Source organism: Lytechinus variegatus, chromosome 4 (assembly GCF_018143015.1).
Source record: "Lytechinus variegatus isolate NC3 chromosome 4, Lvar_3.0, whole genome shotgun sequence".
NCBI lineage: Eukaryota > Metazoa > Echinodermata > Echinoidea > Temnopleuroida > Toxopneustidae > Lytechinus > Lytechinus variegatus.
The window spans coordinates 36,411,036-36,437,515 of NC_054743.1; the positions used below are offsets into that span (position 1 = coordinate 36,411,036).

The window sequence follows — 26,480 nt, forward strand, 5'->3', positions numbered from 1 at the left end:
TTGGCCGAAATGGCAATAGGAATAGCAATTACTGCAAAACTTCGAACTAACTCCTTATCAATAAATCGTAAGAGCCGCGGCGAAGGAAAGAGGGGGGGGGGGGGGGACCCAAAGGTGTATACCCCTTTACGACCCTCTTGAACTGGTTCCGTGGTATAGCTGAGGCAAGGATTAAGCGCGCGTTCGTACGTGGCCGTGATTTTTTATGTTGCACACGGTACCCGCTCATTTGAGATTTGCTGATCGGTACACAATTAATCTCCGGCATTAAAATTTGAGAAACTTCTCCACCGGCACTCAAGGAAAATGTTACCCCCGAAACAGGGTGCACTTCTCTTTTAACTCTTTGGAGGGTTGCAGTGATAAGTTAGAGCTCTCGAAATGAGCTTTGCAATGTTTCCCAGACGACCGTCCCTGTGTTCTGTATTCCTCATGATCCTACTTGCTCTCGCAGTTCTATTGGTTACGTTGTACAATGATGGAGCCGCAGACAATCGTCACGGTTCGGCAAGTGATAATGGGCTCAATAGCAGGGTCTTGAATATTCAACAGAAAGTTTTATCAAAGTTTGAACAGGGACCAAACGAAGGGAGGAGGCAGAGCAATGGTAAGTATATTTTTATTTTTGTCGACAGCAAGGTTATAATATTTTCTGGATATCATGGCCGGAGCTGTTGGACGCGGGTTGTACGACAGACCCGGGACGACAGAGAAAGTGAAAGTGACTGTCATGTCGTACTGTATGCTACACTGACCTAAATCTACACACCACGATCATGGAGCTTTTCCAGCGGATGAGTTGATGTAGGATTGCTAGTTGTCAGGACTGGATTATATACAGCTACAGTGTGAGTTGGTACAAACTGAAACAGTTTCCCCAAAATAATTTGACATCACAGATGCTTGGTTAATCAAGCCAAGGTAATTTTATTGAAAGGGGGCCGGGCATTGGACATAACATTTACTGAATCCCATGTAGTATTATGACACCATTGGTATGGCATCTAGAATTCTAGATTCATTTATTCAAGCCATGCCTTGGCAGAAATAGATTTACATTCATCAGGAATGATTATCCAAGTATAAAACATATATACCAGTAGTCAGTACAGTGATACATGGTAATGGTATCAAATTGTTGGAGAAGATACTCTTTCATGCAATATTTTGTGTTCGTCACATGTTTCTTTGCGAGGTGTAAATGTTTTCTCACACTGTAAATTGTGTCTGGCTTTAAAACTAGCATAGGACATACAAATTCCTTGTAATTCAAGGAGTTTAACAAAGGATTCTGCTCAAGAGGATGCATGTAACAACTGCATTGACAAGCTGAAATCCAGCACATCTGAGGAGTCTTAGACTCAGTACACTTCAAAAAAATATCAATAAAGGTGGAGCAAGCATGATATTGTCGGATCCACTGGAACATTGGATTAAAATAGAGTTTTTCGAGCAACTGCTTAATACCTTTATCTCCAAGTAAAGTGAAAGGGGGTAAAGGCAGAATGGAGAGTATAGGGGTCAGGATTATTAATATTAAAGGGGAATCCAGCCTTGGCCATAAAATGTTGTGTTGGGAAGGAGAAAAATAGATTAAACAGAATGGTGAAAGTTTGAAAGAAATTGGACAAGCAATAAGAAAGTTATAGCTGCTTTAAAATTGAGATCAGTAATACTATGTAGATTTCAAATTGGCAACTGGGTAAGTAAATTATGACAAGAGGCAAGGACAACTTTCCCATAGGCCATGTACTTTATTATCAGGGATTTGTGGTTTTCTTCTAAGTACCCATTCCCCTGGGGCAGTAATCTAAATATAACCCATGTAGTATATTGTTTTATATCCTCATGAAAGAAAAATATAATTTGAAATAAAACTTTGGGGATAAATGACATTTTAGCCATAATATGTATTGGAGTACATGGAAGAGTAGTCCTTGCCTTACATCACTATGACATCCCATATGCGGCCAATTTGAAATCTCCATGGGTATAGTGATTACCAGTATTTACAACTTTTAAAAATTCATATCTTTCTTTTCGTTTGTCCAATATTGTTCAAACTTTCGCCTATCAACTTGTCTGATTTTTCTTTTCCTTATAAAAACAAGTTTTATTTGGGTTGGATTCCCCTTTAATAAGGTACCCTAGTGTCTAGTTGTTGAATTGAAAACAAGAAAATATGTCTTGCATTCTCAACCCACTGTCAAAGTTCCAGGGGCCCATTTCATAAAGGACTGCAACTGTTGTAACTTTACATGCCATTATGACATCTACTATGGTAACCTTGATTCTGATTGGCTCCTGAGCCATGTTACCATGGTAGTTGCCATTATAGCTAAGTTGAAACGGTCGAAAGTCCTTTATGAAACGGGGCCCAGGTGAATGTTTTATAAAGCTGTTTGTAAGTTAAGAGTGACTTTAATAAGAATGACTATTGAACCTTTCTCACTTGACTAAATGAATAAAACCCGCAACGAAAGGTACCAGAATGTTATAAAATGTTATAAAATGAAAACATATCACCTCATCTGAATAATCACCAATAAACATTTAATAGTGAATATCTTTTACCACAAGAAAAAATCGCCAGTCATTCATAAAGTCACTCTTTAATATTTACATATCCACATACCCTGGGCTCCATCTGGTTATTGACATTGCACGTTTTAATAGATAACTCAGCAAGTAAAGGACTACATATATATATATATATATATATATATATATATATATATCATTGGTAGTCAAATTGACACATCAAGTGGCTAATTGATAATCCTATATGTACATCAGGATATGTTATTTTTTCATTTCCAATTTTTCACTACCTACTAATTCTACGACATTGGATATATAGGCTTTCACATCGCAATGAATTTGTATTATTTCCCAAGTGCTGCATTATCACTAATCATTCAGGCATATAACAGCCTGAAAATATCTTTAAGGTCAAGTCCACCTCAGAAAAATTTTGATTTGAATCAATAGAGAAAAATCAAACAAGCACAATGCTGAAAATTTCATCAAAATTGGATGGAAATTAAATGGTGCCAGGTAGAAATGGCAGATGTAAAAATGGCAGAGGTTATAATGGCAAAGGTAAAAATGGCAGAGGTAAAAATGGCAGAGGTAAAAATGGCAGAAGTAAAAATGGCAGAGGTAATAATGGCAGAGGTAAAAATGGCAGAGGCAAAAATGACAGAGGTAATAACAGCAGAGGTAAATATGGCAGAGGTAAGAACAGTACAGATAAAAAGAGCAGAGGCATAAATGACAAGAGATAAAAAAAATGGAAGATGTGATAATAGCAGAAACTGTAAAAGTGGCCGAGCCGAGGTACACTATTACAAAAAAACAGTGGATTCTACAGAAGAAAAATAAAAAAAACAGGTTTTACAGAAAACATTTTTTTGTAGATTATAATAACAGGAGGATTGTCCACAATTTTTCTACAATTTTACAGAACAGATATGTTTTAAAAAAGGGGAAAACAGTTTTATTACAATAAATTTGTAAGGGTACGTGCACAAAATACCAATTTTCTGTAAGTTTATACAAATTGCATGCATGTAGGATTACACAGTGCAGTAAGATTACAGGTGTTCTCCAGACTCTGTTGCAGGAATTTTTTATTTTTAAGTATAAATTTTCTAACAGTGTAAAAAATGGCGGAGTTGAAAATGGCAAAGGTAAAGATGGCATAAGCAAAAATGTAAGAGATATGGGGTGCTGGTTTGCCTAGTGTTAAAAAGCCGAGAAGAAAAAAGTTTTCACTGTAAAATCAAAGGGGATTTGGTTAAGGGGAAAATGACTCAAAAATATTTCAACTAAGTGAAGTTCTTTTGGGTCAGAAAAAGAAAAAAAGAATTACAACAAAAATAATAACAATCAGATAATAATTTTTTTTTTAGCATACCAAGCTAATTACCAAGAGGGTGCTGCTTATGGTGTACAAAATACCCAACAGCATTTCCGCTTCCAAGGGTTATGACCATCAAGCCGTCTATGGTCACATGTCATAAGGTGGTCCAATTTCGCGAACAGGGTAAAAATGGTCAAAAATTTTATTTTTTGATATGTTATAGCTATTACCATTCTCTAAATAATGAAAAAGTTTTAAGTCGCGATTACCTTTTTTTCCTTAAAATAACTAATTAACAGCTAATTACTACATAGACGTCAATGTAAATGTGAATTTTGAAATGTGTTTTCCTCAAATTGGACCTGCTGCACATAAAATGTTGTCAAAAGTTAATGCAACATTGGATCACCCTAGTATTTTGCAGTTATAATCTTAAAACATCAATGATTAAATCTGTACCAAAAATTGAATAATTATCTATTATTGTATGCGTATTAATTATACTAATTAATTAACAGTATTTAATTTCACATTTTTGCCCCCAAAATACCTGTTACTGTATTTATATACTTGGCAAAATGACAACAACATGGGTAGAAATAATTGTTGCAATGATACACAACATTTGTACTAAAAATTAAGATTACAAATTAGATAATTAACCAAATCTCTCCGGTTTACTAATTGATTAGGTTGCAGATCAGAGCTGACATACACATGTATTCCATTGATGCATATTTTCAAAATTGTCAAATTTTTATGACATTTAGTTGTTCCCTGCTTTAAAACACCCAGAAATATGAGGATAACATTCATATTACATATTATAGTAAGTTGTTAATTAGGTTTAATTAATATTTTATCATTTACCGCATCCACCGGCTCCGCCACCCCTGTTACTTCAAACTTAATGTGCTATAGTTTTTATTCCTGATATTGTATTGATCTAATTCATAGTAATATATTTAGCCTATAGTTCTAGCTTCAAAATGAGATATTACTCAATAAATTTGGTCAAGATGCTGTGATGTAGCAACAATTTATCCATGGCACCGTGTGGAAAATTGTTCATACGCCACCCTTTTTGCATACCCAACTTATGAAATGCGACCCTATATCATATTGGATGCAATGGTAAAGAAGGTTCAGGGTCTTCTTTTATGCAAAGAATCTAAACCAGATGGTCCCCCTCGATCGACCCCAAATTGGTTTACCAGTCAAAGCAAGATTATTATTGATTTTCATAATCAGTTACATATTCAGTGCCAAGCCTGGGAACACATGCTTATTGTCATTCAAATATTTAAAAAGAATAGTACAGATAACAATACAAATAAGGACATAATATTTAACCACAGTCATTCATGACAATTTCAACGTCTAAGCTTTCCTCACTATGTTCTCTATGTTTTTTCCCACCCCTAACCCTCTCTGTCTCTCCACCTCTCTTATGTCTACTCTTCCTCCTTTTTGTATCGGTAAACCTGGCAAAACTTTAGATATAAAAAACAGCTCTGCCAGTGCCATTATTACCTCTACCAATTTTACCTCTGCCATTATTACCTCTGCCATTTTAATCTCTGCCATTTTTACCTCTGCCATTATTACCTCTGCCATTTTTACCTCTGCCATTATTACCTCTGCCATTTTTACACCGAGCCAATTAAATGGCTATGCATGTGAAAGATTGGTAGGTTAGGACTTAGAAGATACTTATGAAATTAAAACTGACCCTCTATCACAGCTTTAGCTCCAAGTGGCCTTTGAGAGGTCGATTTATGCAAATGTGTTTACAAAGAAGATTAATGTTTCAGGAAACGTTTAACAGAAGGAAGGGGACTTATGTAACTTGATAAGGAAAGGAGGATGCATTACATTTGTACAGGGTTCCCGGGGGGGGGGGGGGGGGGCCACTTACATTGAGGAGTGGATACCATGCGCGACCAAAAAAACACGTAAAAAGGATGTCTTTTCACAATAGGGCACGTTACGTACGTAACGTGATAAGGATGTCAAAAGCACAAAAATAATGAAAAAAGGGTATCTATTTCGCTAGGGCAATTACGTGTTTAGGGTCGAATTTGCGGGGGTGATAAAACAAAATTAAAATGTTTTATGAAGGATGTCCTTTTTGCCCCAACACTTCGTGTTTAGAGTCCAATTTGAGCGAGGTGTAGAAGGTGGGGTCGTACTAAACCAAATAAGGTAAAGCCGACGACCGAAGGACCTGTAACAATAAAACATTCCTGTACTTGTTTAGGGGTTCATTTCAGGAAATATTTGCCAAGTCCAAGAGTATCGTTTTGTTTCCAATACTTGTTAAGGGTAGGGTTTCACACCCCAATACTTGTTAAGGGGTGCATATTCAGAATATGGAAATTATGTGTTTAGGGTGCTTTTCGAGACCCCATGGTCGCTCATGGTATCCACTTGTGAATGGAAGTGGCCCCCCCGGGACAGGGTTGCATTTCATAAGTTGGGTGTGCAAAAAGGGTGGCGTATGAACAATTTTCCACACAGTGCAATGGATAAATTGTTGCTACATCACAGCATCTTGACCAAATTTATTGAGTAAGATCTCATTTTGAAGCTAAAACTATAGGCTAAATATATTACTATGAATTAGATCGAGACAATATCAGGAACAAAAACTATAGCACATTAAGTTTGAAGTAACGGGTGGCGGAGCCGGTGGATGCGGTGAATGAAAGAATATTAATTAAACTTAATTAACAACTTACTATAATATGGAATATGACTGTTATCCTCATATTTCTGGGTGTTTTGAAACAGGGAACAACTAAATGTCAATTTTGAAAATATGCAGCAATGAAATACATGTGTATGTCAGCTCTGATCTGCAACCTAATTAATTAGTAAACTGGGGAAATTTGGTTAATTATCTAATTTGTAATCTTAATTTTTAGTACAAATGTTGTGTATCATTGCAACAAACATTTCTACCCATGATGTTGTCATTTTGCCAAGCATATAAATACAGTGACAGGTATTTTGGGGGCAAAAATGTGAAATTAAATACCGTTAATTAACTAGTATAATTAATATGCATACAATAATAGATAATTATTCAATTTTTGGTACAGATTTCATTATTGATGTTTCAAGATTATAACTGCAAAATACTAGGGTGATCCAATGGTGCATTAACTTTTGACACCTTTTTATGTGCGGCAGGTCCAATTTGAGAAAAACACATTTCAAAATTCACATTTACATTGACGTCTATGTAATAATCAGCTGCTAATTAGTCATTTTAAGGAAAAATAAAGGTATTTGAAACTTAAAACTTTTTCATTATTTAGAGAATAGTAATAGCTTTAACAATCAAAAAATAAAATATTTGACCATTTTTACCCTGTTTGTGAAATTGGACCACCTTTTGACATGGGACCACAGGGAGTGGTCTTAACTCTTAAGACTCTTAACACTTCTTTTATCTTTTATTTTTAATTTTACAAATTGGATACAAATACATGATTGTACAGGGGCAACAGAAGCGGGGGATTTTTTGTGGGGGGGGGGGCTTCAGCCAGCCCCCCACTTTTGGCTCAGCCCCACCCCCCCCTTTGAAAACCATTCTGCAGCCCATGCGTACACAGTGTTCTTTGAATAGGCAGACACTGTGACAGTGTTCTAGGGGGGGGGGGCTGAACATGAAATAGAAAAATTTAATAGCCACTTTCCCATTTTTGTTCATCATGATTACTGGGAAATTAAGATGAATAAAAGCATGATTTAATGGTTGTTTCAATTCTGCTCATTGTTATTCCCCATTTATTCAATATTTCATGGTATACATGGACTAGTTCATGATTCCTTTTTTTCATTTCTCACTTTTTCATTTTGATTGCACTGTTGTACTATTTCACCTTTGGGCTACTCATTGTTAAACCTTTCTCAATCTCTTTCACTTTTTGCTATTCCTTTACTTTTTAAAGAGAAATGCCAGTAGTTGCAGTAAACACTGATTTCATGAGAAAGTCTGTGAAACCAGGCTTAATTGTCAGTATATCATCGAGGATCTAGATCTGGTACAGTTACATAAACTGAACTTTGTGAAATCTTGAAATCTACGCTGAAAAATGTTCACACTGAAGATCACCAACACAGATAGGCACACGTGGGACAGTGTATTATTATTGCTGGAATAAAGACCTGACGGAAGTGACCGAATCCGCGCTTATTTTGCTTATTTCTCAACAATTACACAATTTCTTCCAGAATCCTTTGGCACATATTTTTTATTCATACAAACAGACACTTGGGTGGTCATTATATTATTAGATTCTTTAAAAAGTAATTTTGAGATCGTTACCAGAATTGGAATTTATCTTTAACCTTATTCACTCATTTCCTTTCACTGGACCAGTCATGATTCACTTTTTTCACTATTTATCTCATCACTATTGCACTTGTAATCACTGGCAATTTCACGACTCGATCCTCTCTTTTAATTGCATCATTTTAATAGGATCATTAACCTTTATTGCCACTTTTCCCTATCAGTATGTGTTTATTCAGTGATATCAAATTTCACTTTCTCCTATTTACTGCACAGTTTGACACTATTCTACTTATGCACCGTGCCAATATGATATTTCCACATTTGTCATATTTCATTTTCTTTACAAGTTTACAGTCGGTTTCACCTGTTAATTATTTTGCTTTTCAGTGTTTTCGCTATTCACCGTTTTAGACATATTTTTGTCCTCTTCATTCACTTTTTTATTAGTTTACTTTACACTTTTCATTCTATTCACTTTTAAACTTCAGAGTCAAAAGGGGCCTAAGCTTTTGATCCTGGCAGAATCTTCTTCGGAGGCAAAATGATCATTTTTGGTCATTGTTTTTTTTTTTGGTCATTGGTCATTTTGCCTCCGAAGAAGATTCTGCTAGGATCGAAAGCTTAGGCCCCTTTTGACTCTCTATTTTACTCCAATGGCTCTTTTTTTAGATAAGCAGTTTTCAGCAGCTTCTTTTGCCACTTTTAAACTTGTCACTTTTTACTTTTTCACAATTCACTTTGTCACTATATACTATTTCAATGGGATGGGTACATTGTGGTCTGAGGTTCTGGCACCATATACTTTAAACATAGACCATTCACTATTGTTTTAATATTGTTCATTTTGTCACCAATTTCTACTACATAAGTGAACATAACTTGTCTGTATTCACCTTTTCACTTTTTCCTTTTTCACAATGAACTTTTTCACTGTTTCAGTTTTTACTATCACACTTTCGTTATTTCCATCTCTCAAAATTAACTACATCACATTTTCCATCTTCCATCTTCATGATTCACTTCAGTTTTGACTCCTCATTTTTTTCACTTTTTCAGTGTTCACAGTAAACTGTTTCCTGTCACCTTTTTCATTTGCACCATTCCGTTTTCCCGCTTTTGACTCTTTCACTATTCACTCCTTCACTATCTACCCAGACAAACCAAGCAGAAAAATGGTCGAGAGCAATAGCAGTGAGGACTCCTACCTCCCGTCATCGAGCGATTTCTCGGACGCGGAGGTCAGAGAGCGACCCAGCGACCTCACGGGAGACAACGCCAGAGAGGTCAGGGTGTCCTCGGATGGCAACCCTCGGGAATCTGAAGGTCGAGAAGGTCACCGGGTACGAGTCCAGGAGGATGGCCCTGCTAATGTCCAGGAGGGGAGCCAGTCGGGTGCCAAGATCGATGCGCAGAAGGGTTCTTCAGAAGTAGTCAACACCCTCAACCATGCCCGAGTCCTCCAGTCACACACCAAGCTGCGAAAGCTTGAAGAGCTGGAGCCTAAGCAGGAGATAAATAAGTCAGGAAGACCAATGGATTATGGGAAGAAAAGAACTTTCTTGCACGAATGGAATGAATTTGATGACTCGGCATGGAAGACATTGCCATTGGTTGCCAGTCAAAATGATATAGAGGTTTGTTAATTGATGTATAATCACATCTCTTTCTCTCATAGATTTCTTGACTAAGCCATTCAAATTCATCAGTAAGATGTATGCATGCTGTTCCCCCCCCCCTTCCCTTCCACCCTGACAAGAAAAGATCAGATATATATCAAGATTAACAGTAGGGTTTGATTAGTCTGCAGGCACAGAACCTGATTGAAACTTTGATCAACAAGTGGCTCTCCATGCAAAGACTAGCACATGCTGTTTCAACATAGGCCTTCAGTACACAAGGCATATAGGCTGCACATTCAGACCCTTAAATTAAGTGAAAGGTTTGCACAGCAGACTATGGTTTGATACCTGGTCATAGGGCTTCATAATCCCACTCATAATTCCTGGTCTTGGTACTTCCATTGATGAGTGGATACCATGCGTGACCATGGGGTTTCAAAAAGCACCCTAAACAGGTATTTTCCATGTTCTGAAAATGCACACCTTAACAAGTATTGGCGTGTGAAACCCTACCCTTAAAATTGGAAACAAAACTATACGTATACCCCCGACAAGTATTTCCTGACTTGATCTATAAACAAGTACAATGATACCTTAATTGTTATGTCGCAGATGTTCGGCTTATCTTTACTTTCATTGGGTTTAGTACCACCCCCACACACCTCGCTCAAATCGGACCCTAAACATGTAGTGTTGGGGCAAAAAGTACATCCTAAGATATTCTTTTCTTTTAATACCCTCGCTAATTGGACCGTAAACATGTAGTTTTCCTAGCGAAATATACATGTATACCCTTTTCTTTTCATCATTTCAGTGTTTTTTACAACCTTATTACATTACGTACGTAACTTGCCATATCTTGAAAAAGAGATCCTATTAATATGGGTTTTTTTTGGTCACCCATGGTATCCACTCGTCAATGGAAGTGCCCCCCCCCCTTGGGGGATTCCCCTGTTCACATACAAGAAAATAATAAATGTATATTAGAGGTCTGTAAACCCACCGTCTGTTGCTTTGGGGTCATGTGGCAAAAGGTCAAGGGTCATGTAAAGCTTTTCAACAACTGGAATTTTACTTATAATATAGGGACCTCATTGACCTGATTTTCTGTGGTGCTTTCATACAGTGGAGCTTAGTTTTGTATGACAAATTGAACAAAAAAGTTTGCATTGAAATGTTTTTTGGCAACAAGAGTTTAAGTCAACATCATATTTATAAAAATGTGGTATGTTTTATTTTAAACATTCTGGTACCTTCCTTTGGTTTCATTCACTTATTCACTTTGACAGGAAGTTAAATGCTTTTCTGTGTTATCAGAATTATTGATTTTTAGCTAATATTTCATGATTTCAGACAGATAAGTTTACAGATCTAGATGTATAATAATATTTTGACAATTACGCTTGATTTAAAAGACCTTGTCATGAAATAATTGTTTGCTGCAACTGATGTCTTTTACCTTTAGGGGTAGCATATTTCCACTCAAATTGATTGTTTCTCAAATATATTTTTTTACAATAAACAGACGCAAAAGGGAGTTGCAGTTATATATAACCGAGTTGGTAAATGCGGGAGCAGATCAGTTCTAGGGGTCTTGAGGTCGCTAGCACTGAAGAACCATTGGCATTTATTGTCTTCCCAAGTTTTTAATAGGACTAGAATAAGTTCTACATATGAGGTAAGTAATTAATTCATCCCTCAAGTTGCCAAAATAATATGCTAATTCAGGTTTAAAAATATAAATATAAATCAGAGACGAAATGGATCTCAGAATGGCCCGCCCCCTTTTTCTGAAAATAATAAACCTGCAATTTGCTGCATATATATATGTATAATTATGCTACATATCATAAAAAATAGTCTGACGCTATGTATGTATGTATATTTATTTATATCACATTGCATCAGGCTATTTTTCATGATACATGTATGTAGCATAATTTTACATTCTACACCGTTATATATGGTAAAATACTTACCAAACTTGTACACTATGAAATGAAAATATATGTATGGCAGAGATTATGAATGTTAGCAGGCAATTACTAATTAACATAGGATAATTTAGGAGGACAAAACAAAATAAAACAAAATTATATAAATGCAAATATCAAAGTATAACTTCAAGTTTCAAATAGGTTTCATCCCAAAACTACACGTATATGTCCGGATTATGATAAATCTGGGTAAAACCTTTCATCCGATTCCGGTCAAGATGAATAAAGGCACACTCCAGGGGCCCGTTTCTCAACACCGTCATAAGTCTAACTTCTTGACTAAATCGGAGATAGTGAGCTACTTGTCTGCTAACCATTTCACGAAGCCCTCTTTACCAAGATCGGGTACAACAACCTCACTAAATATTCATGACACCTCCGAACCTGTCATAACTTCTTAATGATGTAGTGGCATCACGTGGGTAGACTATGACATGCAAAAGTGCCTAGAAATTTTAAAATTATAATCTTACGTCATCAATCATAGAGGTTTAAATTACATCACAAAAGAAGTGGGTGAATGCATTAAATGATAATTGTAATACAAAGAAACTATAAAAACTGTTGGTAAACGCCAAAACCATTCATTTTTAAAATAGTAAAATAATTTCATCGATAAAGATTCTACCCCGTCAGGCCATCCATAACTGGACTCGTATTTGTTGTTTTCAGACCCCTATTAAAAGTTGGATAGATTCTATCCCTAATTCATGCATATAATTTGTCAAATATCGTATGTTTCGGTATCAAAGATTAAAAAATGTTTCGTTAAACTATATTTTGATGATGTTTGGAATCGTAAAAGACCGTATAATTATGATCATTTTACAAAGAAAACCGTTATGGTTTATTTTTGTAAACTATTAAAATTGGATATCCCGAGGTACCCATCTCAATGTCCACAAGTGATTTTTTAGTCATGAAATGAATTATTCATAATTTAACTTTCTTTGCAATTGATTGCTCCAGTATTCATGGTCTAAGTATGTATGACGCATAATTCACCTCTGCTATTATTTTGAAAAGATTTATTTCCCGATTCATCACAATATTTGCAATTTTGTCATGATTCTTCTTTTTGAAAATTATGCAATTTTGTGACTAAGGCTACGTCTCGTCTGCTCTTTTTACCGATAGTATCGATATCAAGGTATTCTAGTTAGGAAGCCTTTCGAGAAACAGGTTTAGTAAGATTGGAACTATAACTCCATGGTTGGTTGATAAAGACATGACCAACTTGTCCTTGTGTTGAGAAACGGGCCCCAGGACTCTCACAGGTGCCTCTCTCACGTGACATAATACTCCACAATTCATCACACAAGACACTCTATAATATATTAACACACAAAATATATACACCAACAAGGACGATCCATGTGAAATTACTACTTCTATTACTAAAATTATCTGAAATTAATTTATCTAATAATATGTAATACTTTTCAGGAATTTCGAGTTAGGAAGATGAACCACGATATTCTATAAAAATATGTACTAAATGGTTTGATCATTATGAAATACATGTAAAACCCATGATTGACGTTATCAAGAAGTCATAACCCTTTTTTCCTATTTTTCCCTAAATCTAGGCAAAATTAGTATCCATCTTAAATCAAGTACAAAGGCCGTACCTATACCAAAGGCATCTTTACTTTGTGGATTTCCGTAGGTAAGCTCTTTTGTTCTAGATTTGCAAAGGTCTGTATTTATACACACAAAGGGGTATGCAGCAGGGGGGGGTAAATTGCCAATTCATCTACTGCCAACTCGTCCTCTCACCACATGGTCTAATAATATATGTGATTCGTAATGCGCCAAATCCACTCGGCAGAGTGCCCAAGGTGCATAAAACCTTCACTTAGTCTAATGCCATTCCGTCCATCAACATTTCGTCTAACAACCATTTGGTCCGATCATCACCAGTCCGTCTGTGACCATTTTGTCTAATAACCAGTTGGTCTAATACCAATTTTTTTTTCATTAATTTCGCCCAATTAACACTTATCCAATTAGACCAGATGGTTTATGGACTAAATGGCTATTGGACCAACTGGTAATTAGACGACATGGTGACTGGACGAAATGGCAATTAGACCATGTGGATAGTGGATGAATTGATGATAGACCATATGGTCGCATTTCATAAGTTGGGTATGCAAAAAGGGTGGCGTATGAACAATTTTCCACACGGTGCCATGGATAAATTGTTGCTACATCACAGCATCTTGACCAAATTTATTGAGTAATATCTCATTTTGAAGCTAGAACTATAGGCTAAATATATTACTATGAATTAAATCAATACAATATCAGGAACAAAAACTATAGCACATTAAGTTTGAAGTAACAGGGGTGGTGGAGCCGGTGGATGCGGTAAATGATAAAATATTAATTAAACCTAATTAACAACTTACTATAATATGTAATATGACTGTTATCCTCATATTTCTGGGTGTTTTAAAGCAGGGAACAACTAAATGTCATAAAAATTTGACAATTTTGAAAATATGCAGCAATGGAATACATGTGTATGTCAGCTCTGATCTGCAGCCTAATCAATTAGTAATAGTAAACTGGAGAGATTTGGTTAATTATCTAATTTGTAATTTTAATTTTTAGTACAAATGTTGTTTATCATTGCAACAAACATTTCTACCCATGATATTGTCATTTTGCCAAGCATATAAATACAGTGACAGGTATTTTGGGGGTAAAAATGTGAAATTAAATACTGTTAATTAATTATTATAATTAATATGCATATAATAATAGATAATTATTTGATTTTTGGTACAGATTTAATTATTGATGTTTAAAGATTATAACTGCAAAATACTAGGGTGATCCAACGTTGCATTAACTTTTGACACCATTTTATGTGCAGCAGGTCCAATTTGAGAAAAACGCATTTCAAAATTCACATTTACATTGACGTCTGTGTAATAATTAGCTGTTAATTAGTCATTTTAAGGAAAAATAAATGTATTCGAGACTTAAAACTTTTTCATTATTTAGAGAATGGTAATAGCTATAACATATCAAAAAATAAAATTTTGACCATTTTTACCCTGTTCGCGAAATTGGACCACCTTATGACATGCGACCAAATGTTAGTAGACGAGTTAGTAATTAGACGAAATGGCATTAGACCAATTGGAAATAAATCCAGCAGTGGTGGGGGAGGGGAAGGAGAGGGGTTGAAGGGGGAGAAGATGGGTAATAATACTAGTCTATCTGTACACTGGGCTAATTCCCCTTCTTCTTGCTATCCATATTCTACTTTGTATTGAATCCAATTACCCAATCATACAAAGCACCGAATTAACTATGTAGAGTGCTAAAAAAGGCCCCACAATAATCAGTGATCCGGAGAGCGTTTCATCAACAATCCCGTCTGACAAGTTGTCAGATCTGACAACTTTCCTTGATTTTGATTGGCTGAGCATTGTTCCTATGGTAACTGTCGGATAAAACAAGACTTGTCGCATGAAAAGTCTGACAAATCCTTTCATGAAATGCTCCCCTGTTCTGAAAAATTGTTTTGCTTAAAGCGAAGATTTGACAGATGGGAGGTCGACTTTTGCATTTTGATTTTTTTTTCAGTGATACTTGGTCATACAAAAAGAAATTCAGATATCTTTGGAATGGTAATTAGGCAATAATTTCAAGTAATATACTTCATGATTGATTTTTCTCGCAATCATGAAAGTTTGGTTTCATCTATTGATACACCTGGTAGAATTTTCCAGAAAGCTTTTTCAGTCACACAAATTGGCATCATGAGCATGCACCGTCCCTTTGGCCCCTGATCCTCTGCCAAGACTAGCCTGGGTTACGCTGAAGCTTTCTTCCCGCCCACCGAAGGGAGCGGATCATTGTGGGCAAAATCTCTTTTGGAGATCGATGTCAGTAGTTACCCATGTATTGAGATTGTATTGACCACAGATGATTGATTCTAAACTGGGTGTTCAGAATAGGGACCTAATGGCCTGTATTCTGAAGTCGAGTTTAACTTAAACTCAGGCTTAAAGTTGTAGTTTAAGTATGGGAAGCCAGAAGTATCAATTTTTTTGTTGTTGTTCGTTTCTTATATTTACTGTGCTCTTTCCTGATTCATCCATGGTGAAGACAATATTCTATATATACTTCCTAGACAATTATGAATGATTTGAGAGCCAAATGATCGGAGATATATCTCTACCGTTAGTGATTTATGTAACAATTGGTTTCCCATACTTTAAACCTGAGTCGAAGTTAAACCCGACTTCAGAATACGGGCCAACGTATATAACTTCTTGTCCCTTTCTTGCAGATATGGAGTAGCGCAACCAAAGTACATCAACATGATACGCGATCCCCTGTCACGGATGGTGTCTCAGTATTATTTTCAGCGTTTTGGAGACGGGAAGAGTGAAGACCGGAATTACCAGGGAGATGCTTTATATCAGGTATGTCTGTGTCGTGTATTACATGTATAACAAATGCGGAGCATTGTGGCCCAGTGGATAAGTCTCCCCGACTTTGAAACAGAGGGTCGTGGGTTCGAATCCCAGCCATGGTGTAATTTCCTTCAGCAAGAAATTCATCCGCATTGTGCTGCACTCAACCCAGGTGAGGTGAATGGGTACCTGGCAGGAATTTATTCCTTGAAATGCGTGTGCGCTGTAATCTTAGTAATTATGGCTGCCAAGCTACAGCTGGGATAGTAATATCCAAGTCCTTTGGAAGCGCATAAAGACATTATTGATTATTCATAATTGTGATATGCGCTATACAAGAACTGTTTATTATTATTATTATTATTAAGGGACTTGGAGTGTGATATAACAGAGCTGTGAAGTAGTAAGGATCTTCCGTATTTAGTACTGAAAAAATGAGAATACTGATGGTTTCATGCAAAAGACCAATTTCTAAAGTTTCAGATTTATGTGTTGTCCTGTGGTATTTCTTTTTTTTCATAAGTTCATAAAATTTATTTTTTCATTCTGCTTTGTATTCTGATGTTGTATTCTGGTATTTCTTTGGAAATTTGGATTTCCTCACCAAAAATACTGATTTTCAGTTTTTATAGTACTGAAATGCACTTGTTTAGGATAACAGCTCTGATAATAGTCGATTACGACTCTGGAACTCCATCAACACCATCATCCAGAATGCATTTCTCAAAAATACTGTAAAATGTTCGAGGCACTTATAAGGGTATCACCACTCACTTGGATCATTTTCTTGTACAAATTTGTCATTTCGTAGATATTTCCATCTAAAGCCCTGTTAATGGACCCTGTCCTGGTTTAAGTCAGTAAAATTTGAGGAATGAAACAATACAATAGGTGATCCGCTCAGTGCACCATCTTAACTCTGAAAGGACTGGTTTATTTGAGATTTCTTGCGTTTCTGAAATACCATGCGAAGCGTTGAGGTTGAGGGGGCCATGATGCACCCCCCCCCCACTCCTTTTAGGGTTAAAGGGGAATCCAACCCAAATGAAACCTTGTTTTTATAAGAAAAAGAAAAATCAGACAAGTTGATAGGTGAAAGTTTGAACAACATTGGACAAATAACAAGAAAGTTATGAATTTTTTAAAGTTGTAAATATTGGTAATCACTATACCCATGGAGACTTCAAATTGGCCGCTTATGTGATGTCATAGTGATGTAAGGCAAGGACTACTCTTCCATGTACTCCAATACATATTATGGCTAAAATGTCATTTTTCCCAAAAGTTTTATTTCAAATTATATTTTTCTTTCATGAGGACATTAAACAATATACTACAATGGGTTATATTTAGATTACTGCCCCAGGGGAATGGGTACTTAGGAGAAAACCACAAATCCCTGATAATAAAGTACATGGCCTATGGGAAAGTTGTCCTTGCCCCTTGTCATAATTTACTTACCCAGTTGCCAATTTGAAATCTACATGGTATTAGTGATCTCAATTTTAAAGCAGCTATATTTTTCTTATTGCTTGTCCGATTTCTTTCAAACTTTTACCATTCTGTTTAATTAATTTTTCTCCTTCCCAACACAACATTCTATGGCCAAGGCTGGATTCCCCTTTAAATAAGAGAGAGTTTCCCAGTTACCATTTGTGCATCTTAACATTAAGGAAGAGTATCACCTTTGTATATTTTTTTTCCCCAATCAATGCAGACATTTGACGAATGCGTATTGCAGAACAAACCCGAATGCTACGGACCCAGAACTTTTTACATCGTGCCATACTTCTGTGGGCAGGATATTAGATGCAGGTATGGAGTAGTGCTTTATCTAAAACTTGATCATCTCAAAGCTGATAGTCAAATCGAGTTGAACCGGTTGAACTTGCAAACTCTGATGGGCAGGTCACACTTTAGTACTTAGCCTCTCTAATTTTGTAGAGTGGATCATATTAGTAATTTAAAAGCTGAAATCTAAACTGTGTAGGGCAGACCAAACTCCCAAAGTCAGGAAGGACATACTATTTTTAACACTGAAATCCAAAGTTGTAGAGTAGGTCTGACTTTAACACTGACTCAAGTTTGATTTCAATCCTGATAACCTTTTGACAAATGATAAGCTTTGCTTTCAAATACCTTGTACCAACAAGTATTGTAATTCTACAAAAATGAATTATATTCCAACTTTTAATATGCTGATTGGAATCAAAGTAGGTCATTTGTGAAATCTTTCGAAACTTACAAACTTCTTTGTGAAACTTTACCCGTGTCTCAAAATGTTAATTTTGTAGAGAGAAATCAATGTGGGCTGTGGAAGAAGCGATACGCAACGTCAAGGACAACTACGTGGCAGTTGGACTACTGGAAGAACTTGAAGATACTTTGAAGGTCTTTGAGAAGTTAATTCCTGAATTCTTTGATGGCGGTTTAGATATTTACAAGACCTCAGGTATTTTAGACACTTTAACCCTAAGACTGCCAGGGGGTTTGAATAAACCCCTCCTTGATATTCTCCGCTGCGCAAAATTTTTCGACCACGCCACTCGCTGTCTTTTTACTTTGAAGTTTTGCACATCTTTTAAGACCAAATTTATGATGCCGGGGTATGTGGTTGAAAAATTATGCAACATTATACATAAGTGCATGTCAGTCCCAAAATCGCTCCAAAATGTGATTTTGTGTACAAAGTCAATGTAACTTGAGTTTTCTCATCTTATTCATCAAGATATTTACTTTTATCAAATGAAATTAATCGATTTTAGCACATGAATATTCTTCAAAAAGGGTCCGCTAGGAGATAAAATCATTGTATTCTATTAAAATATAGTACATGCTGAGATTTGGTGAACTTTATTTCTTAATCCTTTGGTGTTGTCATTGAACAAGTAAGGTTCGAAGGCAATAAGGATCATTTAAATTATATGGAATGGCAACATTGAAGATTTGCACCAAGCACCAGAAAAAACAACATCTGATTGCTATAGTAAAGAAGGGATAAAAAGGAATCAATTGTATCAAATTAGTTTAGATGGTGCGGTCTTACCAAGTACATGTATCTGGTTAGGTCTTTTACAATGGTTTGGAAATAATTCCCTCTGAAATGTTATAGATCAATACAAAAACAAAATGATATTTTCATCTTTTCACCATCAATCTTGTTGACAGCTTTTGCCTACTGGTTTCTGCCGGCTTCTTCAGATTCGAGGCTATCGCTGATTTGCCGTAGATGGGGTATTGGGGCAGTATACAAATAATCTCCTAGGTTCATTCCCATCCTCTTTGAATGTCACACTACCGATACCCATCTATGTCAAGTCAGCGCTAGTTTGAAGAAGCCTACAGAATTCAGTCGGCAAAAGCTAACATAGTATTGTGAACAGATGAAATCTCCTATCGGATGAATCTCTCTACCAAGGGTAATGTGATGTTCGTCCTAAGAATTTACAATTGCATGATAAGATGATCTTTGAAGGTTTCCATGGTGGTAGAATATTGAAAGGTTTATGGCAAACACCATGTTTGTAGTCCTGAAAAGGACTGTTATTCTTTCTTGAATATATGTCAGTTGTACTAAAAATTATTCATACCCCTCGTGGAAAAACATTCTTTGGTAGATTCTTTACTTGTAAAAGCTATTATGATGTAACTTTCTTTGTATCTTTTGTCTGCTTGTTGCTAAGCATGATTTGACATATGAGCTGGCAAGTCTTCATTAGCATAATAATAGATAGGGTCGAAAGTTATTTTTTGCACTTGTTCAGAATTATTCATACCCTTGCCAATACCTCAACAAAAATGTCCTTTTATGACAATGCACATTATTTTCACTGTCTGGGAATGTGCTATTCTTTGTTCTATATTTATTTCAAGATGTTCCAATGAATTAAATACCCTCTTTGTTAAACAAGCCATTAAACAATGATGGAAAATAGCATCTTTCTAAAAGGGTATAAATAGAGGAAAGCATTCTGGTAATTCTCAGTCTCTGATAATCATGGCCAAGAAGAAGGAGCTCAGTGAGGACCTACGGCAACGTCTTGTGAATGCCCACATTGAGGGAAAAGGTTACAAGGCCATTTCAAAGCAGTATGACGTCCCTGTGGCAACAGTCCAGAGCATAATCAAGAAGCACAAGAGGTACAACACTGTGAAGAACCTTAGTGGGCGTGGCAGGAGGTGCAAGGTGTCTCCTAAACTTGCCAGGAAAATCTGCAGAGAGGTCAACAACAACCCCCGGACCACAACCAAGGCCCTACTTGAAACGCTTGACCGGTCAGGGACGAAGGTGTCCCGGTCCACCATCGAGCGAGTCTTGCACAAAGGAGGTCTCCATGGACGCAGGCCTCGGAAGACACCGTTGCTCAGGAAGAAACACCTGAAGGCTCGACTGGCCTTTGCTAGAGGTCATCTGAAGCAAAATCCAAGCTTTTGGTCAACCATCCTGTGGTCTGATGAGACGAAGTTGGAGTTATTTGGCCATATGGATGTTGAATACGTCTGAAGGAATAAAGGGGAAGCATACAATCCAAAGAACACTGTGCCAACTGTCAAGCATGGTGGTGGGCACATAATGCTATGGGGATGTTTCTCTTCCAGTGGCACAGGGAACCTCGTTAGAGTCAAAGGAATCATGAAAAAGGAGGATTACATCCAGATCCTTGATGAGAACTTGAAGGAATCTGCCGAAAAACTCCAACTTGGCCCCAACTGGAAGGACCAACAAGACAATGACCCAAAGCATACCGCCAAGCTGGTGAAGAAATGGTTCAAGGACCATGATGTCAACGTCCTAGAATGGCCAAGTCAGAGTCCTGACCTGAATCCGATCAAGAACTTATGGTGAGACCTGAAAGTCAGAGTGATGGCTAGGAACCCGACCAACCTGACCCAGCTTGAGGCCTACGCCAAGGAAGAATGGGCTAACATCCCGCAGGAGACGTGCAGGAAGCTTGCGGACACTTACAGGAATCGTCTAGAAGCAGTCGTAAAGAACAAAGGCTATGCTATTGACTATTAATGAAAGACATTGGACTCAGAAAACCTAGGGTATGAATAATTTTGAACATGACATTGTTTGAATATCTATGAATAAAATACCCCTGAAAAGAGAAATTTCTTGAATTGTGCATTGTTGTTATTCTTTCACTAGTAGGTCACACATAAATCATAGAGAAACTTGATAAAATGCATTCATTTCATCACAAACATGAAAAATCACAAATATCAACAAGGGTATGAATAATTTTGAGGACGACTGTATGTCAGCTCTGAAAAGAACTGTTATCGACGTTTCAACCAGCATGTTCTGGTCGTCATCAGGAATGAAAATCCGCTTGAAAACTCAAGTTCTGCAGGGGTTCATATGCCCCTGCAGAACCAACTTGGTTTTTCAAGTGGTTTTCAAATGGATCTTCATTCATGATGACGACCAGAACACGCTGGTCGAAACATCGATAACAGTTCTTTTCAGAGCTAACATATATTCAAGAAAGAATAACAAACAGTCCTTTTCAGGATTACATACATGGTGTTTACCGTAAACCTGTCAATAATTGCATGATAGTAATAACAGCTCGTGTTTTCCTCCTTTCTTTCTCAGTGATACAGGAAGGGCGGTACAACATTACTGCAATGACAACAAAACACAAGGTTCCGCCATCTCCAGAGGTCGTCAAGAAAATGAAGAGTGTCTTGGAGTTAGAATACATCTTTTACGACTTTATCAAGACGAGATTTCACATGCAGAAGAGGGAACTTGGGATTTCGTAGTACAGTTTGAAGCACACAGCGTTGGGTTGTTCACATGGACATTAGTAATTGGTTGGGAACCATAATCAACTGCCATGGCCCCCCTTTCATAAAGCGCTGCAACTCTTGGAATTACCGTGGTAACAGAGCCGAGCAGCCAGTCACAATCAAGGTTTCCATGGAACTTACAATCGTATAATATTGGCATGAATTCACATTCGTGGTTGTTAAAACCCTCGGTTGAACCCATGGTTTATGCAGATGTATAAAATACACTTATTTACCGCGTACATGGACTCATGAATAAAATAGCGTACTTAACCATGGGAATAGGTGTGAATTTGGTGCACTGTGACAAAAGCGCGCATCAGCATTGGAATTTTTTATACACGCGCCCAATACGCGGTAAATTAAGCGTAATTTATACAGGAAATCTGCATAAACCATGGATTCAACCCTCGGTTTTCACAACCACCTTTGTGAATTCGGGCCTGTAGGTCTTTATAAGTGAGCCCCTGGGGAACTTCTCAATACATAAGCTCTATGAATTTGTTTCAAGAAGTTGAAAGATTCAAATTATTTTTTGTAAGAATCAATCACTCTACAATGTTACACAAGAATTAATATGCAGGTCGTAAATATTCTTAAATTTTCAAAGGCTTTGATGAGTGCCAAAGAAACTTTGTACATGCAAAATATGAACACGCATTGCAGAGCATTTTATTTTTTCCAAATTAAAACCAAAAAACAGAAGTGTTAATATATGTACCCTTTTTAATGGAGGTTGATTGTCCATTGCTTGTAAGCTGAATGATCAGTACTTGAGACTGCATTTTAATTAGTAAAAATTAATCATGACATTGACTATACTAATGTTCTTCTTATAATTCTCTACTTATAAAACTTTACTATTGGCTCCTCTGATTAGGAAAGGGGAATAGCGATCATGCTCATTGCTGTATTTGCAGAAAATGGGATGTAAATTAAGGGGAAAGTTATCACAATTTAAAGTTTTGCTTAATTTCACAAAACAGTTATATGCACTTCCTGATTTGTTTGTAAATGACGGAACGAATGCCATGTCGGCAAAACTTGAAATATTGTTAATAAACATTCAAATACATAAGAGACAATGAGTGACATCAACTCTCTCATCAGCATACATGTATCACTTTTCTGTGCATATAATTCTGAAAAATCAGCGAAACTTTAAAATGTCATAACTTGCTTATTATTTCACATCCAATTTTTGTTAAAATTTCAATGTGTTTCTCTCTTTTCATTCAAATCGACTTTTTGTTGGGATGGACTGACCCTTTATAGCACAGTCACATTTCACCTAGGATGACTGTATGGCGAGTCGAAAAACAGATGTTTCCGACTGAAAGAGAGAGCTGGGAAGTATATCATGAAACAAGTACATCCTCACTGACAACTGTTACAAGCTACTGAAATCTGTGCACCTCATTGGCTCAGAACAATAGTCAAGTGACAATCGAGGACTATTTGCTTTCATGAAATGCCCCCAGAATCTCCACTGGAAGATATGGTGCAGACTTTAACCCTAAAAAGACTGGGGGGGGCTGATTCAGCCCCCCCCCAACATTTTTTGCGATAAATCCGCCGCGCAAATTTTTTTGACCGCGTCGCTCGCTGACTTTTTACTTTCAAGTCTTGCGCAACTTTTGAGACCAAAATTGTGACCACCGGGTACGCGGTTCCGAAATTATGCAACATTTCGTAAGTGCATGCAGACCCAAAATTACTCAAAAACGTGAATTTGTGTACAAATCCAATGCAAATAGTGTTTTTAACCAAAATTCATAAATGTACCATTATTTTTCCTTTTACTGCTTAAAATCAATTAATTTCGTCTTTTTTATGGTCAAAATAAAGTTCCCGATAATTTCCATTGAAAAAACAAAAAAAAACAAAAAGTCGAAAAACAGAGAAATACATAAGAAATTTAAAAAACAATAGAATACATAAGAAAATAAATGTGATGTTGAAATTTTTTTCAAATAGATTTGATCAGATGCCTATCTAGAGTATGTGAAACAAAAATTAGCATTTCAGGGGCATTATTTTATTAATTAGAGCAAACTTATGATTTTACGCATAAATTAGCATAATTAATGAGACATGAGATTTTTTGCAGACTTTGATGATATAGTTTTGTAGATAATGCCATGGGTAACGTGTGTGCCAATTTTCGTCGCGATCGACGGCCGAGATCAAAAGGGGGGGCTGAATCAGCCCCCCCCCCCCCCCCCCCGTCTTCTTAGGCGTCAAAATAGCCCAGTCTATTTAGGGTTAAGGGTGCCTCAAATTGTGTACTTACTTTTCCGATACATTTAGTTATATATTTTTTATATTATATTTATATACATATATCCCTATGCTCCCTATACTTAATTTTACATGCTCAGTGGTACATATTATTGGTATCTACTTTAAAAACTGCGAAGAAAATGATGATGCAAAAAAGAATGGTGAAAAAAAAACGGGCCTCATCTAGTACGTATCGTACATGTATAATGATAATTCAAATTGTTACAAAGACATTTTTATTGTGCTTTGGAGTTAGGTCAGACAGGTCACTAGGCCATAACTCTGAATATTGACTCACATCCAGTATTAATTATGTGTGGGCGCATTGTGGTCTAGTGGTTCTGACTCGCCTTTCAGAGGGTCATGGGTTCAAATCCTAGCCATGGTGTGTTTTCCTTCAGCAAGAAATTTATCCACACTGTGTTGCACTCAACCCGGCCAGGTGAGGTAAATGGGTATTGTACAACGCCTACTTAGCTTGTTGTACGCGAGCAAATGGGAGGCTGAATGTCAGACATTCGCACCGTTGCACACAAGACATACCATCCAAAATGTACCCTTGCACGGCTTTAGGAGGTGATGTCACAATGCGATTTCATTGATTAAATAAGGGGACAATGCGCGTACAGCCTGCTGGCTAAATGCGCAATGTTGTCCAAGATCTTCTGGGCCCGGCTTTTGGGATTTTGCTTTTCGCTATGAATATTTTGTTCCCTTTTCATAGATTACTGCAGAGAAAATTTTTTTTTTCTTCATATTTTCGCTAGATTCCGAGGCGTTGTACAACACAAATAGTGAATATTCTTATTCGTGCAATGGTGCGAGATTTCGCATTCGGTGAAAGAAAGAAACGCTCTATTCAACTCGGCTAATGCCTCGTTGAATAGAGCATCTTTCTTTCACCTCATGCGAAATCTCGCACCATCGCACTCATGCCTATTCGCTATTTGTATACTGGCAGAAAGTAATTCTTCAAAAAAGCTGTGCGCAGCAGAATCAGTAGACTTAGCTTAGCCGGGGTAATATAGGAGCGCCTTGAGTACCTAGCAAGGTGGATGCGCTCACTATACAGATCCTATATTATTAATTAGCTTGTGCAAGAAGATATTGAATTACAGGTACATGTGCTGTAGCTTTGCCTTGTAATGTTTTTTTTTCTGTTTAACTTGTGAGATATATGATTTAGAAGAGGAATATAATCTAGTCTAAATTTGTTTCGACCTAGGCAATTACTCGACATACATGTACAAAAGGGTGATGCAAATTCACTTGTAGTATTATTACCATGGACTCACGCTTCAATCTTGCTATAATGCAATATTTTCTAAGGCATTATGATATTAAGTTTTACCTGTATTGTTGTTTTAAAAGTCAAACATTTGACCGGGTTTACAGCCCTCTATCTTGCCATAATGAAAGGTCTTCTTTTAGAGCTTTTCATGATTTTCTTGATATTATAATTGTGTACATGTACTGAAATACATTAAGTATAGGTGACTCGATCTGCACGAGTTAAATTTCTTGCGACCACAGAAATTTCTTCAAATTAGGCGAAAATCAACTTGAGCAGATACTATTAATACATGTTTGGTATAGTATTTTGGAGGCTGCTTCACAGAAAGTTGAGCACGACGTAAGAAGAGTCATACTTAAATTTCCATTTACGTGTGGTGTAAAACGCACCATCGCCATATAGTTACAATCATGCTAACATGATGCACATTACCACATACACATCAATCAAGTTACACGTTAAAGAACATGCATGCGTTGGCATTTATGTACGATTCCAAGGCCCGTATACTGAAGTCGGGTTTAATTTAAACTCTTGCCTAAAGTTGTGGTTTAACTATGGAAAGCCAGTTGTGACATAAATTTCTAACAGTAGAGGTTCAGTTTACCAGCTCATTTGACTCAAGAAACATTAACTGTCTGGGAAAGATGAATAAAGTAGTTGTATAAAGAATTAGGAAAGAGAACAGTGAACATGTGAAGCATTCATTGTAAACAAAATTTTGAAACACTTGGCTTCCCATAATTTGACCACAGAGTTAGACCATGGTCTAAGTTATGACTTCAGAATACGGGCCTAAGTCACACTTGACTTTGAATTACCCTCCTGGTCTGAAATAATGCTTGGGGTTTGCCGTTTGGTGATTAATCAAATTTTTG

General features: G+C 36.7%; 1 protein-coding gene across 2 annotated transcripts; it reads left to right on the forward strand.

The window, feature by feature from the left end:
- Positions 1-159: 159 nt before the first annotated feature.
- On the forward strand, positions 160-22,391 carry LOC121413958 (uronyl 2-sulfotransferase-like). Of its 2 annotated transcripts, none has more exons than XM_041606981.1 (8): positions 160-607; positions 9,327-9,805; positions 11,316-11,468; positions 13,377-13,456; positions 16,100-16,235; positions 17,944-18,041; positions 18,521-18,678; positions 21,829-22,391. In XM_041606981.1, the coding sequence occupies exons 1-8, from the start codon at positions 382-384 to the stop codon at positions 21,996-21,998; spliced, it is 1,500 nt and encodes a 499-aa protein (XP_041462915.1). In that variant the 5' UTR covers positions 160-381; the 3' UTR covers positions 21,999-22,391. The 2 variants fall into 2 exon arrangements, with proteins under 2 accessions (XP_041462915.1, XP_041462916.1); XM_041606982.1 differs by lacking the exon at positions 160-607 and adding an exon at positions 661-848.
- Positions 22,392-26,480: the final 4,089 nt, after the last annotated feature.